Below are 17,842 nucleotides of genomic sequence, written 5' to 3'. Positions count from 1 at the left end.
GTAAAGATCTTACTTGAATACTACATGTACAGCTGGCTAACATGACAAACTACACTTCTCTAGTACAACATTGTAATGCTTCGTTTTCTTTTCATGTGTACAAGAATGTGTGTATAAGTAGGGCCATATCTAGAAAAACATTAAAGGTTCTGAACCCAAACTTCAATGGTGACACTGTGACTGCGCATCAAGAAAATAATATTTCTGATTAATTTATATATTAGTTTATGTACATGTGCAGTTAATTTTAAGCTTTTGTTGATCAAATTTAAATGCATACCCACATGCACCTTACATCTACTGTACACTGCATAACAACAGTGCTCGATAATAGCTCTACAAGTATGCAGTGTTGTTATTCAGACTTAAAACTTTACAGCTATTAAGTGGGTGACCGAGTACAGTACTGAATCATTCTCACAGTAAATTCAAAGCGAGGATTATAATGTTGGCTGAAAAAATATAGATTTAAACGAAAATAAATCCTAATAAATATGATATGAAAGAATTAATACATTCCCCACAACATGGATAGTTTCCAGTTACCTGGTAAAATGCATATATTATTAACCCATTTTCAAGACACACTGTAGAAAAGGAACAAGCAACTCCACTTTAGCAATAATGGGGAGGCGGCTTATTTTATAATCCCGTTAGGTGGCGCAAGTGTGAAGCAGGACGTCAAAAATGGATTTTAGCGCAACATCCACACTGTTACAATGAATAAGTTTGTAACTTCATACTGCTGAGCGTTTGACAGATCCCTCTTGAACAGATACATGAATGGATAAAACAGTGTCTTAAGTGCTTCCCTTTTTTTTTTTTTTTTTTTGAAGTTGCAACCTAACTTATACATAAATGCACCCCTACATTAAGTGTACATAGGCAGTTAGATACTAATAGAAGAACTATTGTCCCATAACACATCTCATAAATATTTATATCACAACATTAAAATTGCAATCATCTTCCCCCAGGGCTCGGCCCAGCTTTATTCCCAGTAATGCTGGTGGCAGTCATATAAATGAAATATTTTTGAGTACGGCACCAATCACATAAATAAATAAATAACTCCAAATCAGGAACTATGGGGGCTTATAAGGCATACACGATTACATTGCATGGGAACTATACTTTGAGACGCTGAATGGTAAAGTGACAGCCGCATTGACATTTAGCCTATAAATATTATTACTGTACATGAATACAAACTTACATTCAATTTAGCAACTTACAGTATAAATTATAATGCACTTTTCTGACAGTCTCCTCAATGTAAAAACCTTCCACATTCACACTGGACAACTTTATCTGATCAACATGTATAGTAAATTGTACCAATAAAAACAATTTCAATCCAAAACTACAACAGGGATTTACATCCAGCAAAAAAACACTTGCTTCAGGAATTACTAAAACAAACAAACAAATTTTTTTAAAAAGTAATATTTTACCTGTCAACAGATTTGTCACTTTCTTAGCACAACTACATGTACATGAGCTTTCATGTGATCTATAAATGATGTCAAATTTCCTTACTGTCTCATTGCAAAAAAGTGCATAGCTGCTGTCCTCACTGCTTGGCATCTGGAAGTTCTAGGGCAGCTTCAGAGCCCATCATTCCAGTAATGAGATAAAGTAATGGGCAGTGCTGGGGATGTGATGGCTGACAGCTGCCCAGTGGCTGATCATCCAGACTGCCATTTCTAGGCCATTGTATTGGCTCAGCTTATCATACATGGCCACCCTATACTATTACACAGCTAAGTTGACTGTTGTCAGCAATTAACACCTGACAGAAATCAAATCCACTTTATTAATCAGGGTACAGGAAATCCATGCCAACCATGTTTGCCAGGCCTGACTTTCTACTGGGTAATAAAACAGCTCTTGGTGATCACTAGACAACATTAAATAATGATATCTCGTTTTATCAGCTTCACGCACAGACACATGCACATGTCACTTGTCATCAACTATCTACGTCACAAAATTACCCATCAAAGTCAGGACATGTAAGATAAGCTTGCAGCAAAAATGGCAAAAGGCAACATGCACCACAGGTTTCAGGCTACCTAGCCTTTGAATAATTCATTTTTCATGTTACTGTAGTCATGATATGCCACTGACGGATCCAAATGCTTTGTTTGCTGAAGAAAGTTCTGCCCACTTTAACCTCCCTCTTACATGACAAGCTGAAAAACCGGACACACTCATTTACGATAACTTTCTTGCCCATCCACATATCAGCCATGATAATGTATTGTCAGATGAAGCTAAGTACACGCAGCTGAGACTCACATAATCACATGTACATGAACATATCCGACACACAACCGCACACTGTTTAATTCCGTATCTCAAATATTTCTTCCTGAGACTTTACATGTACATGGCTGAATAACACGTAAATATGTGTGAGCATAGTTTGATAATAAAAAACCTTTCAGATAAAACGTAACTTTGTTCATTATTCAGTGCCACAAGGTGTTTCATATATAGACTGATACATGGATTGTTGAACGCAAAGAGAGAACAATGCTTAATATTATACAATCACATCAGACATGCCTAAAGATTAAAGGTCAATATACACGCACAAAACACACATATCAGTATCTATGACAGATTCAATCCCCACAAACATAACAAATTTACCAAGTCTTTAAACCAGGCTACAGATTAAACATGAAGCTTCTCATTGGGTAACAACTAACAAAAGATCTGATATAATTTCCTTCGCAATACCTTCAAATGTGATTAACATATGACCTTGACAGGTTCTATTCATTACGAAGCCTGTCATGATCGTCTCTATACTTTATAATCAGCACAGAGCTTTATGTACATGTCTGCATTGTCAACACACCTAAAAGCCTGACATTGTATGGGTTTGCCTAGTATACACAGGTTGCTAGTAGTGTACATCTAACCCTACAGGTGTTTATGGGGTCTATAGGTCAGCTCAATCTGGTAAAACACGGCACCTAGGACAATGTAGGAAGTACAGTCATGTCTTTTGGTGGCCCAACCAAATCTCTTATCACTGGGGACAAAGCTACAACAGGATGTCTATTGAGGGACTAGTGCTTGAGTAAACTGGGTAGTTATTGATTTCTCTACTGAATCCAACTGGAGGCTGGACCTCTGTGATACAGCAAGGGCAGGCTACAGGTAGAGGGAGACTAGAGTCTGTCACCACACAAACAACAAGAGTAAACTTCAGAGGAGCATCACCCAACCTAACTGCGTCATAAACCTGGAAAAACACAACCCCGCCACCCCATATCCACTACCATCTCTGCACATGAATTATACAAATTGTACACATAAACAGAGGTTACTTGAGACTACCATACGGGAGCTTACAAGACACACAGAGAATAGCAGTTTGAATGTCTACGCTTGTAATAGTAACCAGTTTTGACCTGTAGCTAACACAGCCCAGACAACGCAGGCAATGTAAAGATCCGTGCAGTCTGAGTACGACAACCCTGGCTAGGCACATTTAAATTGCCAATCTTCATCACATAAACTGGTCAATCCCCAAAGTCAATGTAAGGAATAAGGAATGTAAGGAGTAAGGAATGTGAGATAAACAGTCACAAGGAAGTCACATCAATGACATGATTTAACTCCAATGGTGTCACAAAATTCTGGGGTAAGCGATTCATAAATTTATACCATGCAGAGCTTGATTAGGAGCATATATATATACATATATATGTACACATATATATTTTCTTTTTTTTTTGTTATGTTAATAACAGACTGTATCCCTCAAAATAGCATTATAAAAAGCCCCCAAAATAGCATTTTTGAGGAGCATCATGGTTATAACACATCACTCTGCTGCTTTTGTTTTCGAAACGGATATCATAGCACCTTCTCCAAAAAATAGATCTCTCAGAACCAGGCGAAGAAAGTAACACAGTCATGGACAAAATTTTAGATTGAAAATAGTACCCTAACTCTTCTAATTTTTGGGACACCAGGCCTCCTGTTTTTAACCAATATACAGTGTAGCCTCGCGATAGTGTGCCGTTATGGGGACAACTTCTTGAGCGTATTATAGACTACATCGCACTATAATGAAATGACCTTGGGATCCAGTATGAAGGCCTACCTGATTTTGACAATGAACTAAGTTTTATGGATGCAAACTGCGTTTTTTATGCTAAACATCTGATTTCTTCTTTTGTCGGCACAATCATCCCACTGGAAGAAGATTTACATAAAATCAATTATGACAAACATGAATTTCAACTTGTTGACAATTGTAATAGAAATATATGTACGTATATCAAATGAACCAAGAACTAGTGCCTGTCCTACCTGTACTTTTGGAACAGCATTTGTTTGTACTATTGGAGCTTGTTTGATTTGTTGAGACTGGTTTACAAGTAGATCTCGGCGTAACTTCTGAACAATGGATTTCTGCAAGGAACAAAAATGGAGGACAGCAATTAATGTACATGAATATGCTTCGGTAATTTAAGTTAATCATTTATAGTAAACTGAAACACGCATTGACTCCATGTAGATATATAATCACTGAACTGAAAAACAAAGACCCTATTTGTTTACAAAATTCAAACGAAACGAAATGAGTGTACAACAACTTACCTTTGTGTATTACAACACTAGAGCCCATGAGGTTTGGCATACATATAGGCCTACAGTGTGGATGCCCTAAATCTTAGCACTGTTGATCATATTAAGTGCACATCAAAATGACCAAATTAACATACACTGTATGTTTACAGTATGGGTTACTATAAGCACATGTAGCAAACCGAAAGGATTGGGAGATCCAGCTCACCGTCATATAAACAAATTAGGTTATGAGGTTTTATTCTTGTAAATGTAGTATTTACATGTATATTATTACAAGGATCAGTCGCTGATTCCACCTAGGCATTTCTGACCTCAGTCAAAATTTTAAACCTCCATAAAACACTCAGTTTTTGGTACTATAAGTTAAAAGTTGGACACATTTTTCTGAAGATAACACTCATGAGGTTGACAAAATTTTGCTTTATAAAACTATAAAATAAGCCTTAAGACTGTAAGTCAAGAAATGGTTTTGCGGAACTGGTCCCAAGCCAAAAATATTGCTTTATAAAGTTAACCATACTTCTGTGGGATTCGAAACTTATACAGTCTAGATGCGAGCCAGTGTGAAAACATAGTAAAATCATCTGATCCTGTGATGTCTGACAAATGCGGAAGTAAATACCTTTAAATGCAAACAGGTTTTACTTTTTGCATGACAGTACATATGGAACATTTCCTGAGCAGCCAGCCTTGATGCAAGTTCACATTCTTACAAAAATATTTATTCTACTTCCCGTAAAGTTTGGAAGGTAAAAATGCAGTTTGAGAAGCACACAAACACCTTAAATAACATTTTTGATGCCAGTTCTTATGTTCTTCTGAACTGAAATTAATCAAACTTCAAAAAAAAATTCCCCAAGTGGCCCCATAAGGTGGATGAATCAATCAGAACATCAAAAAAAAATGTGTCAAAAATGCTAAACCTTGACTGAATACAGTAATTAATTCATTCTTTCTAGAGGTCTTAACGCAATTACAGTCCATGTGCACACAAAAGCAGTAGAAGTCTGTTTCATTTACCTGTTATTTATAAAAATTTGCTAGTAATTTTTGCCTACTCTATTCATTTATCATATTAGCTTCATGTACATTTACATTTTATCACTACATGTAACACATGCATGGGCTACATAGTTAGGCTACATGTATAGTTAATGGCCAACATGAGCCATAAACCAATCAAAATGTGTGATACAGTTGTAAGCTGGAGAAACTCTCTTCATAATGTGATTACAGGATGAATTTGTTTAAAGTAAAAGCATTAAACACCAACTCTGTTACATTATAAAATGTATAATCCTTAAATTCAGCCTGTTTTAAGCAGAACAGAAAAACCTTTGTCCTAATGAAGCTAGATGTAGGTAGCCTTTGTGAACTCCTTTTCCTAATCGAGATCATAAACAGCCACAGACATCCCATGGCTACGAGCACCTAATAAATAATAAAGTTACTCAGCTTCACTTAATGTTTCACTGTTTACACCAATAAAGAATGAATGGTCTTCTGAAATAAATTCATCTCATTATGTCAAACTGCGTCAAAGCAGTCTTAATGCTCAGTTTAGGTTTTTTTTATAAGACACTATGCCCCAATACCATTCAAATCTCACATTAATCATAAAGGGATGACAAAAACTAATGCTCTAAAACAGACCACAAATAGTTACAAAAGAAAAGGACACTTCTCATTGCGGTAACAAGTAATATACACATACATTTACATACCATAATAGAAAAGCAGTTGCAGTCAATTGTTTGTACTGGATCACAACTTAAGTAAAAGTAAAATGCTTTACAGTATGTCACTTATGTCACAGTTTTTGGCACACAGGTTATAAGCTTAGTGAAACAAGTTAATACTTTTTCAGGGGAAAAAGGAGTCCATGCAAATGTTCACATAAATAGGCTATTATCCTCAATGCCTTTTTTTATCTACAGTACTATGCGTTGATTAAAAGGCCTAGGGTTGAGTGGTCACAGAGGCAGTGTCAGGCAGTCAGTGCAACACCTGTTCCCAGTATCACTCACAAAGACTGCCAAGCTTACTGAGACAAAGAGGCTACCTGCAAGAGTGAGAAACAATCCTATACGACACCTGCTTCAAACCCTCCACTCATAATTTCAAGTATAGTTGGAATTAGGTACATCGACCGAGACAAACCTATGTAAGAGAAAGTACTACAGTACGAGGCAGCATGAATGTAACTTCTCACTTCATTATAAGTAATATATGCTGGGTATCAGAGGAAAACTACAAATTAAATACACATGAAGTGACAAAATACCTTTTCTATCATAAACTTTATCAAGTATACAAGTGCGACACATATTTCATTTTCTGCATTTTGTTTGTTCCGCCATGTGGTATCAAACTAAATGACATATTGGTTTCAAATTCTAACACTTGGCACATTACCTCTTGTGTGTCATTTCTCAGACTTGTTCAATTAATTTACAAATACTTAATACTAGAAAGGAACAGAGTTATTTAGTTAGTTGTCTGGAAAGTTTCCACATATAAGCAAATATGACCCACACAAAATGTGAAATATACACTATATACATGTACTCCCCTCTTGTGAAGGAGAGGGGGGAATAATCTGATCAGAGCAAGCGCACAGCTTTGAGAAGCATCACTTGGACAGTGAGTGTATAATAATATCATTTGTTACCTTTCAATATATCTTTGTAAAAATTGTACTTCAAATTCACACTAACAGGACAGGACACCTCATTGGATTTATTAAGCTGATTGTTGTTGTAATGCCACACTGAAAGAGTTTTTCACAGAAATATGATGGTCAGAGTTGAGGGTGGACAAAACTAGACAGCTAGAAGTAAACCACGGATTCTTCCACTTGCAAGAAGTTTTATTTATTTATTTGATTGGTGTTTTACACCATACTCAAGAGTATTTCACTTATAATATGACAGTGGAAAACATTATGGTTGGGATTAAACCGAGCAGAGACTGGGAGAAATCCACAAACATCCGCTGCTAGGTCTTCCCACCTACGGCCGAAGAGAAAGCCAGCATGAGCTAGACCTGAACTCACAGAGATGGCACTCCTGCATCACTGCACTCTGCACACACACTAACCACCTCGGCCACCGAACATGTGTGAAGTACACTGTACCAATAAATGATGTAACAGAGTTGGTGTCTGGACTTGAAAGTCAGACTATACATGAACCCATCACAACAGTGACATTAAATGCTTATTGTCACACAGACCTTGCAGTCAGAGGGAGGAGGATCCACAATTTCCTTGTCCATGTCTGGGAATGAACCTACATCTTGCGAGTCCCAGTGACCAAAAGACATTTTTGCAAGACCACTTAGTGTTAATTTATTACCATCTTCAATTTATTCTTATCTCAACTGAATAAAAGCAAATTCATAACATTTACCTTTTAGCTTGGTGATTTTTTTGGATTGCATAAATTGCACCCAACCTTGAACTTATGCTGCTGTGGTACTCCACTCATGCAACGGCCCATAGTTTTCCATTTATTACCTTTGCTGAAAGTGCTCACAAATCTGATACAAATGGCTAATTAACATAATCCAAAATATCCAATGAAAACAACTATACCATTGTAAGCCATGTGATGTTGTTGTTGCTTAAAGGTTACTATAAATGAACAAAGCCAGAAGATGTATAACGGCCAAATTTTACCATATTTGTTAATGGAGAGCAGGTTTTAAGTTTAGGGTACATGTAAACTTTGTGAGACAGTGTGATGACTAGAAGCTGTCTAGCCAATGAACTAGCCATTTCCATGACAAAAGAATTGTCCCATTTTATCCAAATACAACCAAGTATCAGTAATCGATTTGTGTTGAGAAATATGACATCTAGCATAAATGCCATGTTTGATAACAAATCTCAAGATAAATACTCTTTGCAGTTATTTTATTCAATGTATGTTTTTTCATTTTTGAAGTTATGTTCCAATGTTTCATGATATCAATATGATATTGTTGAATTACACGTACTTCCTTTCATAGGAAATGCAGAAAAGGTTACTGCAAATAGTTAAAGTAGGATATAAGCCTACTGCATAACTGAAAATAAACAGCTATACCCTCACAGGATGTCAAATATCTTTTAAAAAAGGGTTTTTTTTTGTGCAGTAACAAGAGTTGGGGGTTGTCTAAGTCCACTGCTGCTCTTGGATGCTAGACAATCTGTGAAAGCCCATCTGGCCCTAAACATTGCTTACTTGTGTTAGCAATGGCCCAAATAAAAACATTTCGTTAGAATCGTTAACAAAAAAATAAAAATTATGTCACAACCACCTGTTTCAGAATTTTTCTCTTCTTTCTCAAGTTTATTGTGAGGTCTTCCAAGTTCATGTCACAGACTATGCATTGATTATGAAGGTTTACATGAAGATTTTTACATGAAGATATCTACATGTGCTTTGTTGTGCCTTATTTTAGTGTATGTATGTGTCATAAAAGATCAGCATCGTTTCATTGGGTAATGTGCTCGTCTCATACTTTGCCAGTCACATTTAAAGCCTGCGCAAATCTCACCATAGACGTCACAGAGAAAGTGTGTTGGCGGTTGAAGAAAAGGCATGTAGCAGTCTTGCACACAAATAAATTCATATAATTCTGGATTAATAAATACTGAATATTATACAGCAATAGAAGTATCTGAAAATCTGTTTTTACAGGGACAAAGTTACATAATCATGTATCCTATTGCACAAGACTCCAACAATAACAATGTCACATCACTATGACTTTCTATTAAGTTTGAGATGGAAGCAGTTTTGCCACCTGCAAGCTGCAGCTACCAAAAAACGCCACCTTCCAGCTTTTAATAAACTTTCTGTATCATCAAAGGCATGATCTCTGAACATAATGTAGTCTTGGAGTTGGCAGGCCACTCTTTTTTGGGATAATTATTTTTGGCACAGACATTACCAAAATAATCAGGCAAACAAAAACAATTTACAGGAAAAAGGCATGCATTAACATTTAACTAAGTTGTACATACAGGTAAGAGAAATGTTTCCATCAATATCAGCTGAAATTTCTACTAGCTGACCCCATTAGTAAAAAAGAGTTGGTCATTCTGGTCAAAGATTAGAAACTTAAAAAATCATAATTCCCTTAAAACCAGCTGATCAGGTGAAAATTCTCTGCAATTTAAAAAATATTTTAATGCATCATACTCTGACTATACTACAGTTGAGACAATTAGCAGTCAACATTGATCATGAGGCCATTTTCATAGTCTAATGAAGACTACATGATTTCCATCAACATGCTGTGCATATCTGTATGTAACAGGTGGAAAGGTTTATGAGGCACATGCCCAACAATCGATGGTATACTCCAGGCCCTCCAATTCCTCCTTCCAAGTAAATGGCTGTACAATTGAAAAATCAATTAGTATGGCATTAAACGACAATCAAAATGATTAAAAGAACTAGTTGCTAATGTGCAACAAGACCATCGTTTGATAGCCCATACTAGCAATGATACAAACGCTCTATGACTATCATTCAATTCCTTCATGTCATTCAAAATAACAGTAAAATTATACATTTTGACTGAACTTTAATGTTTTGTTACAACAAGAGCATATATTACATCCATTTAGCAGGTTACATAAACAACCTAATATCATGTCCCAGACTGTACATAACCTCTGTACTTGTTCACAGTGTTTCCAGAGGTCATATAAAGCCAAATATCTGAAAAGTCTGCCGAATTGTGTCGTAAAACACAATATATTGGTTTTCTTTCTTCTCAATTGTCTTAATGTGTTGTCATAGTTTAAAGAAAAAGACAACACTAGACTAAGTGCATAGATATGCATGTATATCAATAAATTACCCCACCATAAGTTAAAAAAGCATACCCATTTATGTTTGTGGTGTTGTTTAACGAGATATTGCAATTCAAAATGAGCAAATCCATGCACATCAAGAAACTTGCCAACTATTTCGGGTAGACAAGTATCTTGGCACCGCTCTGCCCACGAAGCTAGCCTGGTATTGCTCAATCCAGGTTCCTTGAAGTTACATAGTCGTCCAAAATTTGAGTTTTTAAACAAATTTTGAGTGCGACGTCTTAACAAAATTTTACAGTCTGTTCACAAACTCAATCACTCACGCTGAAATACAAAATACTCATTGAGTATGTAGCTTGTACAAGCGCAGAGAAGTCCTGCCGTTATTTGAATTCAACACAAAGGCCATTTTGCCTCATTAATATTCAACCAGAAGGGCCTGAAGTAAACGCACAACTTTCGGAAAAGTTCCCTGTAATACCAACTTTCGATCAGTCAACAAACTAAGATAATTTCGAATTTTGATACAAACAGATACATGCAGAGTACAGCATCTTAAACAGCATTGAGAAAAGGTTACGTATAATCTTCTCATTATACGAAGAGTCAGAAACAGAGAGTGTGTCTGTTCGAAGTTTAACAGCCCCTACCCACAACAACATTTGCACCAACCAATCATGCAGTAGTTTTGCGACATCTTCTTGCTTTTATGAGAGCCTTTTCTTTCTTCAATGTACTCCACCGTTAAAACTGACCACCAATTAAAGCTCAAGACTTGCTGGTCAACCTGTCAAGCTTTTTTTTTTTTGCCTGATCCTGTCACGAGCGAGCCGTAAGTCCTTCTTTTACCCGTGTGATCAGCTATGCTTGTTTACATATGAAGTTTATGCTCCATTTCCACTGAATTGACAGCGCCTCATTTAAAAATTCTGGCAGAATTTTCAGTTTTTAATTTTTTTTTTTTATTCTTAAACATTCACTTAACGTAAAATGCTGGGAGTGGGATTAACAAAAAGCTTGTGACTTTTACTTCCTGACAAAAATAAACGATACTCATGCCTTTCTGTAATAACGCAAACAATACCTAATATTTGGGCGACCATGTCACTTTAATTCTTGTGATGAGATTACTATCTGTTTTACCAATATATTCCAAGTTACAGGCACGACATAAAAAATCTATACACAATTCAGCTACAGTTTTCTTCATTTGCCAAGAATAGCTCAAATAGCTGCCTTTCAGTAAATATCAGACTTGTACCTGTTATGTTCTTTTAGTCTGAAAATTATTCATGAGTTTGAAAAATTATAATGCAACCTGCTTTACAATATATGAAAGCATAAACTAGTGGTTTTGAACATTACCATATGCAGACAAGATTGATGTTTTGCAAAAGCTAATTCTTTGGGCTATTCTAAAATAACACCAAAAAATATCTGACTGGATTTGTACCATCGTTTTTTGGAACAATAAAAGCCCCTTTCATATTGACATTAACATTTTTTTTTACTGTGATTGGGCACGTAGACTCAGGGTATGACATAACCCATGCCTGTACTTTGTAAAGGCAAACTGACAAATAAGAACAGGGATTCATGCACGTTTAGACCCTGGTATTCGGTGGTAAAATTCAATGATGAAAACTGAATTGCATTCGAAAATATATGCGTAGCAATGAGCAATCGATTTCAATTGCCTACAGCTGAATCTCTGACAAGCTGAAGTGGTCTTGCGTGTGCTGGGTACAATTAAATTAAAATTAGGCTTTAAATGTATTCAAACTATGATTATATGGTTTAGTTCGTATAAAACAAAGTGGGAGTCCATTTGTATTCAGTGTGGTCAATTCAAATGGCCAGGAAATTAAAAGAATAGCAGATACAACACTTGCCGACTTCCAATGAATGTTGCTTTGATACACAATATCCCAGTGGCTGTTGTCTCCTGTGGACCAATGGGTGAGCTTCTAAAAAATAAGAATCTGTATAAAACAATGCAGTTTCTGCCCAGCGATTAAAGTCGAAAACAATCCAAAAATAATCGTGTTGCTTGACTGCATGAGTGACTGGCTCCAATAATGGTAAATTAATTTACATGTTTTACGTTGAATTACTCACAGGGTGACAGGTTACTTTACCAGCTGGTTAAAAGTACATGTATTAACTCGCCAATTAAAGGCTGCTCGGAAAACATGTGATACCTCTTTGAATACTGCTCACAACAAGTGCGAATGTCATCTTCTTACATAGTGATAATCCATCCCGCATTGTTTTAATCTCTGATCTAGACTACGAGGATTAGGTACTCCGCAGAAAACAAAAGAGGATTATAGCCACTCGATAATACCCGTTTGATGTGCTTGAGTAATTTCCGCCATATTATAACTCGGAAAATTAAACAGTTTTAGGATTTTTTTTCACTATACAGTACTTTACAGTATATACCTCAGATCAGAATAAGCCTTGTCTGTTATGTTTGTAGGCCTGTATATTTTTACTTTTTGTGTAATATTTGTTAGTTTCTTTATTCTAATATTTATAACAACCAACAACTGAACATGCATGGTTTATCACAGCTTCATTACACACCTCTGAGTAGGATAAGCCTCATCTCTGTATTTTTCACGTTTACTTTTGATATAATGTTTGTTAGTTCCCTTCTTTCCTTTAATATAACAACCAACACCTGAACATGCATCACCATAGATTATAACTGTTTTGTTATACAATGTATATCTCTGATCAAGATAATATACTTGTAACAATATATGTATGTACCAACAATAAAATCATGACCAGAAATGAACCGCGAATAAAATTAACCATTCTCTCTCTCTCATACACACACACACACACACACACACACACACATATATATATATATCAGTACATCATATGTACTTTCACATTCATAAAATTACTGGTTGCTAAAGCTAAATTAAGCTCAATACCAGGTTATCGTCGGTGTTTAAAATATGAATATACTCAATCTAGAGAAGGAAATAACTCAATTTTGAGTTCCAGCTGTAAAAATTTCAACTTCCATGAATCCCTGAAGAAGTACATATATCTCTAATGTTTTAAAGGGACATACTGCTACACAAATTCAGATTTTTTGAGCTGGTTCGGGTAATTACAAAAATGAGTTACAAACGACTCCTAACTAAATGCCCCAGGCTTATATTTTAAAAAATGTCCAAGAGAATTTCAGGGCCTAATCTGGCCTCAGAGGGGCAGGACGTGGAACCACCGGTGAAGGGCACATCATTGTTGAATATTTCAATTCTCATAGATTTTTAAGGGCCTTGGTTCCTATGGTTGACCTCCACCCCATGTGCACCCCACGGAAATTCAGTCTAACGATGGCTTGTATTTGGTGATATGTAGAGAACTCTGCCATTCTGGATAACGCGCATCTGATCATCACATTGTATCATCCCAACCCCAGGCCATCATTAAAAAGTAATTTGTTGCGGGTAACAAACCCTGATTTCTGAAGTCGGGTCAGTTGGTTGGCATTTTTTTTTTTTTTTTTTTTTTTTTGGGAAAGTAATTCCCGGCCCAGATAATCTAGATGCTTATTAAATTATTGTGGGTCCAATTTTCATCACCTGCTTCAGGGCATACATTTCTGATATTAAATGCTCTTTAAAAATATGACCAATTTCTTTCACAATGAAGTCAAATACTCCTTCTTGATTCTGGATCAAACATTAAATTTGAGTAAATTTACAAACTTTAAACCTAAACAACTGAAGTTGAAAAGGCATACATTGCTTTCGCCACTGTGACGAAGGGACGCCAATTTGCTTTCGCCACAAAGGAATTATATTCGCCAAAACTAATGTGGTGAATGGCTAGCCGAAGCTTAGGGACTAAGTAGATAATTAGTATTAGAATTAGAAGAGTCTCATAATGAATTGGGGCTCTTTCTTTTATTTTTTACTTTATTTATTTTTTCATTTTCTTGATGCAAAGGGCACTCTGAGGGAGCGGCAGCGTCCGATAATATGACACTGAGAAGGGCTGGATTAGGCCCTGACTAGTGTTAACTGTTCACCCAATGAGATAACATGCACATGAGCCAGCACAGAGATTCCCACAATGCAATGTTTGCTCGTGGATCCCACATGTAAACAACATAACATTTCAAAGCGAATTAAAAGTCCAGATAACACCATACAATTTTCCTTTCCCTCCATGTATAATACAGTAATTCCCTGTGATCTTTATGGAAGAACTGAAGTTACAAGGTGGGCTGCATAATTACCAAACAATATCGTGTTCGACACTGATGTTCAGTGAAAAATCAACTGTTGTTTACACAAGGGGAGGCAACCAAGTCAAAAAATCTTCGGCCATGTTTCTAAATATAACGAAGGGATTGACGGGATGGTCGAAGGGGAACCAGAGATAAAACTAAACATTCAATAAACCACTCAAAGTTAGACCATGATTGGAGATATCAGGAAGTTTTCACTTTATGCAGATGATATTTAAAATAGCAGCATAATTTTTTTGTCATTAATAAATCTCTTTAAGTGCCAGGAAATGTTTGCCATCAGATACTTGGAAATTAAGAAAAGAAATTTAAGATGCCTACCAAAAACACATGGCAGGCTTCACAGAATAATTAACCTATCACCAGGAGTTAGGCTGCTGTTTTTGTTTTTTTTCCAACTCACTTCTAATGTGGGGTTTGTATTTTACAAAAAAAAAAAAATGCCCATTTCATACATAAAAGACATGCTCATATTACCTATACTGTAAGTTAAATTTCAATGCATATCGGCACTGTATACTTTACTTACAGAGAATAAAATCTATTCATATTTGAAAGCATTCACACATCATTTTGAACGTGCAAAAATTAAAATACCAATGGTATTTATGTATGATCTGCTTGCAGCAATTACCATAATCTTCAAATCATAACATTCAAATAGCAGTGTGTGAAATTCAGGAACCATAAGAATTATCATCACAAAACTTTGTGCAATGGTGAGAGAAAAAAAATCAGAAAACCATTTAAAAAAAACAGTATGTAATACAAAGAAAAAAAAATTACTCCACAGTGTAAAATTTGAAAACAATATTTACACCACCATAAATAACATTTCCTTTGATGTGCAGCACTTATTGTGAGCCTGGCAATAAATATACAGCATCTAAGCCTAATAATGCTTACCTGTTTTTCACTCAGTGAAGTGATCTCGGCTTGGAACTGGTGCAGCTTCTTCTTGAACTCCGCATTCTGCAAAACAATAAGCTGGAGATGAAGCAGCTACTACATTGTAGGTCAAGTCAAATCTGGTTCAGTTGCTGCAGTGCGCAAGATAAAATGGCTGGATAAAACTTTTCCACAACAAAAATCAATAATCCGGCACACTAGTGAAGATGGGTGTAATGGAATACGCGAGCCACGACCGCTAGAGTGAACTGCGAACAACAGCGAATTCCCTTACCTGTGGATCCGATTTCATCCTCGCAACCAGCGTCTGAAACAAATCAAAAGCTCCCAATAAATACATACATAATTACAGCACGCATGGTTGTTATGTAGCTGTAATTATTTGAAGGTAAAGCGAGAATTCGCTACAAACACGGCGGCTTGGAATGGCCTACAGACAACTTCAGCATATCAGATGAAGGTGCAGGCAACTGCCAGCAGCCAGCTAGGCCTGTCTTTGACAGCTATGTCTAACGCCAATATCATTGAAAACACGCTGCCTCGCTGGCGGTATACACATCAAGGCACACATCAGCACACCAGAAGTGAGTTCTATAATGTAGGTAGATTGAAAGGAACGAGTAAAACATTTTGTGGAATACGGTGCACATCAGAAGTTTGACATCACCAAGCTCCATACAAACTTGACGGCCCTCGATGAATCATTGATTGGGATACAGAAGTTTGCATACTACCTGATGGCTTTGTATCGCCACTTTGAGTTGGCCTTGTATAGCATCAAATCTGCTCTTGACATTCTGGGATGTCCTCAAACTTTCCTGGTTGTTCCAGGTCACTATAATCTATTTTTCGCCGAATCTGAATAACTCGATGGAAAATAATATCACAGTTCCTCCTCGAGAAGTACAAAAACACCGGGAGACCGCATCACTTCCCTCCGCATCACTGGAAGTGGGATATCTCACGACACATGGCAAAAACTGAGCACCAATACGCTTGCAGTGTTAAATCAGAATACAGGTAAATTCAGTAAAACACTTGTACGAGTTTGCATCAGGCAACCTGCCTTATTTCAACAAGGTAGAGGGACTATGTTTGTGGCGGATTTGGACCCCTTCGTTGTAAATCGGTTTGTATCTTCCTCGAAAGAACCCGGATGAGAGTAAGAGTTCTTCGACAGCCCGAACTAGTTAATGGACTGTCTTTCAGCACTTTCTTGTCAGAAAATGCAAAGTTAATCCCGTCCTGTATATGTTACCGACTGAAACGGATTAACAATTGTTTGAAGCTATAATGGCGTATTGTCAGGATTTACTGATAAAAAAAACTTGAAACCTTTAATTGCGCATGAATACAAAGTTTACAAACCACCGTCGTGAAGCGGTCGATAATGGCTGCCGCCTGTTGAAACTTTGTCACTGAAGAAAGTCGTCATAACTTTGTAAGATTTTGAAGGTTTCTCTGCTGTGTAATAGTTTCCGAATTTTAACCTAGTTACTTACGAACAGTTCCCACTGCCTTAACTTTTCTCTTCTAATTTACACTCCCGTCATGTACACGCAGCAACACCACACTTGTCATTAAGTAAATCCATTGAATAGATGAGACAGCATGGGATGAAGGATGGTTGGATCTACATTAGTTTAACAAAATAACCCGGTATAAATTCAGCATTATTTTTTTTTATTGACTAGACCAATTCGGATTTATGATGGAGATAATTTTTGTAGTAACAAACAGATTTTGTTTCACAAACACAGCCACGTATCACTGTGTTTTTTGTTTGTAGGCATTTAGCTAGCTCTGACAGGCTGTCTCTTCATCCTGAAGGGTAACGGCCCTGATACCAACAATGCCACCTGTCATATAACCGTACATGCTTTATGTGCTGTCCGTCACACATCGATGTTGGGGCAGATAAAAAGTGTCAGTCGGTACTGGTAGTTGACCGAAATGCTCATCTCGGCCAGATGTCCTCCCTTGCCATCGCTACTAATTCAACAGCGCCGAAAACTACATGGCCATCGCTGATAGGCACATAACGAAACTGCCATGTTGATCTCGCCAAGCATTCATCTGGGTAGAAATTCTAAACAACATAGGGCCTACCTAAGTTAAGATAGTTGTTGCAAGGAAAGGCAGCTCTTTTGCATTGGGACAGTTGAGGACAACACAGAATACAGTTAAACGATCACATTCACGGAGTATAATGATCTTAATTA

The 17,842-nt window shown here is 36.7% G+C and overlaps 1 protein-coding gene across 1 annotated transcript in view; it reads right to left on the bottom strand.

The window, feature by feature from the left end:
* LOC135466333 (PHD finger protein 21A-like) overlaps nucleotides 1-16,519 on the bottom strand; it is a 28,064-nt gene extending 11,545 nt beyond the window's left edge. Inside the window, exons 1-4 of the mRNA XM_064743767.1 lie at nucleotides 16,355-16,519; nucleotides 15,895-15,927; nucleotides 15,618-15,683; nucleotides 4,336-4,437 (exon numbers count right to left, since the gene is read on the bottom strand). Coding sequence (XP_064599837.1) covers nucleotides 4,336-4,437; nucleotides 15,618-15,683; nucleotides 15,895-15,912 — 186 coding nt within the window. The 5' untranslated portion in view covers nucleotides 15,913-15,927; nucleotides 16,355-16,519. The remainder of the gene's footprint in view (nucleotides 1-4,335; nucleotides 4,438-15,617; nucleotides 15,684-15,894; nucleotides 15,928-16,354) is intronic.
* Nucleotides 16,520-17,842: the final 1,323 nt, after the last annotated feature.

The sequence above is a fragment of the Liolophura sinensis genome, chromosome 6 (genome assembly GCF_032854445.1).
Source record: "Liolophura sinensis isolate JHLJ2023 chromosome 6, CUHK_Ljap_v2, whole genome shotgun sequence".
Lineage (NCBI taxonomy): Eukaryota > Metazoa > Mollusca > Polyplacophora > Chitonida > Chitonidae > Liolophura > Liolophura sinensis.
This window is presented reverse-complemented; position numbering and strand designations above follow the sequence as displayed.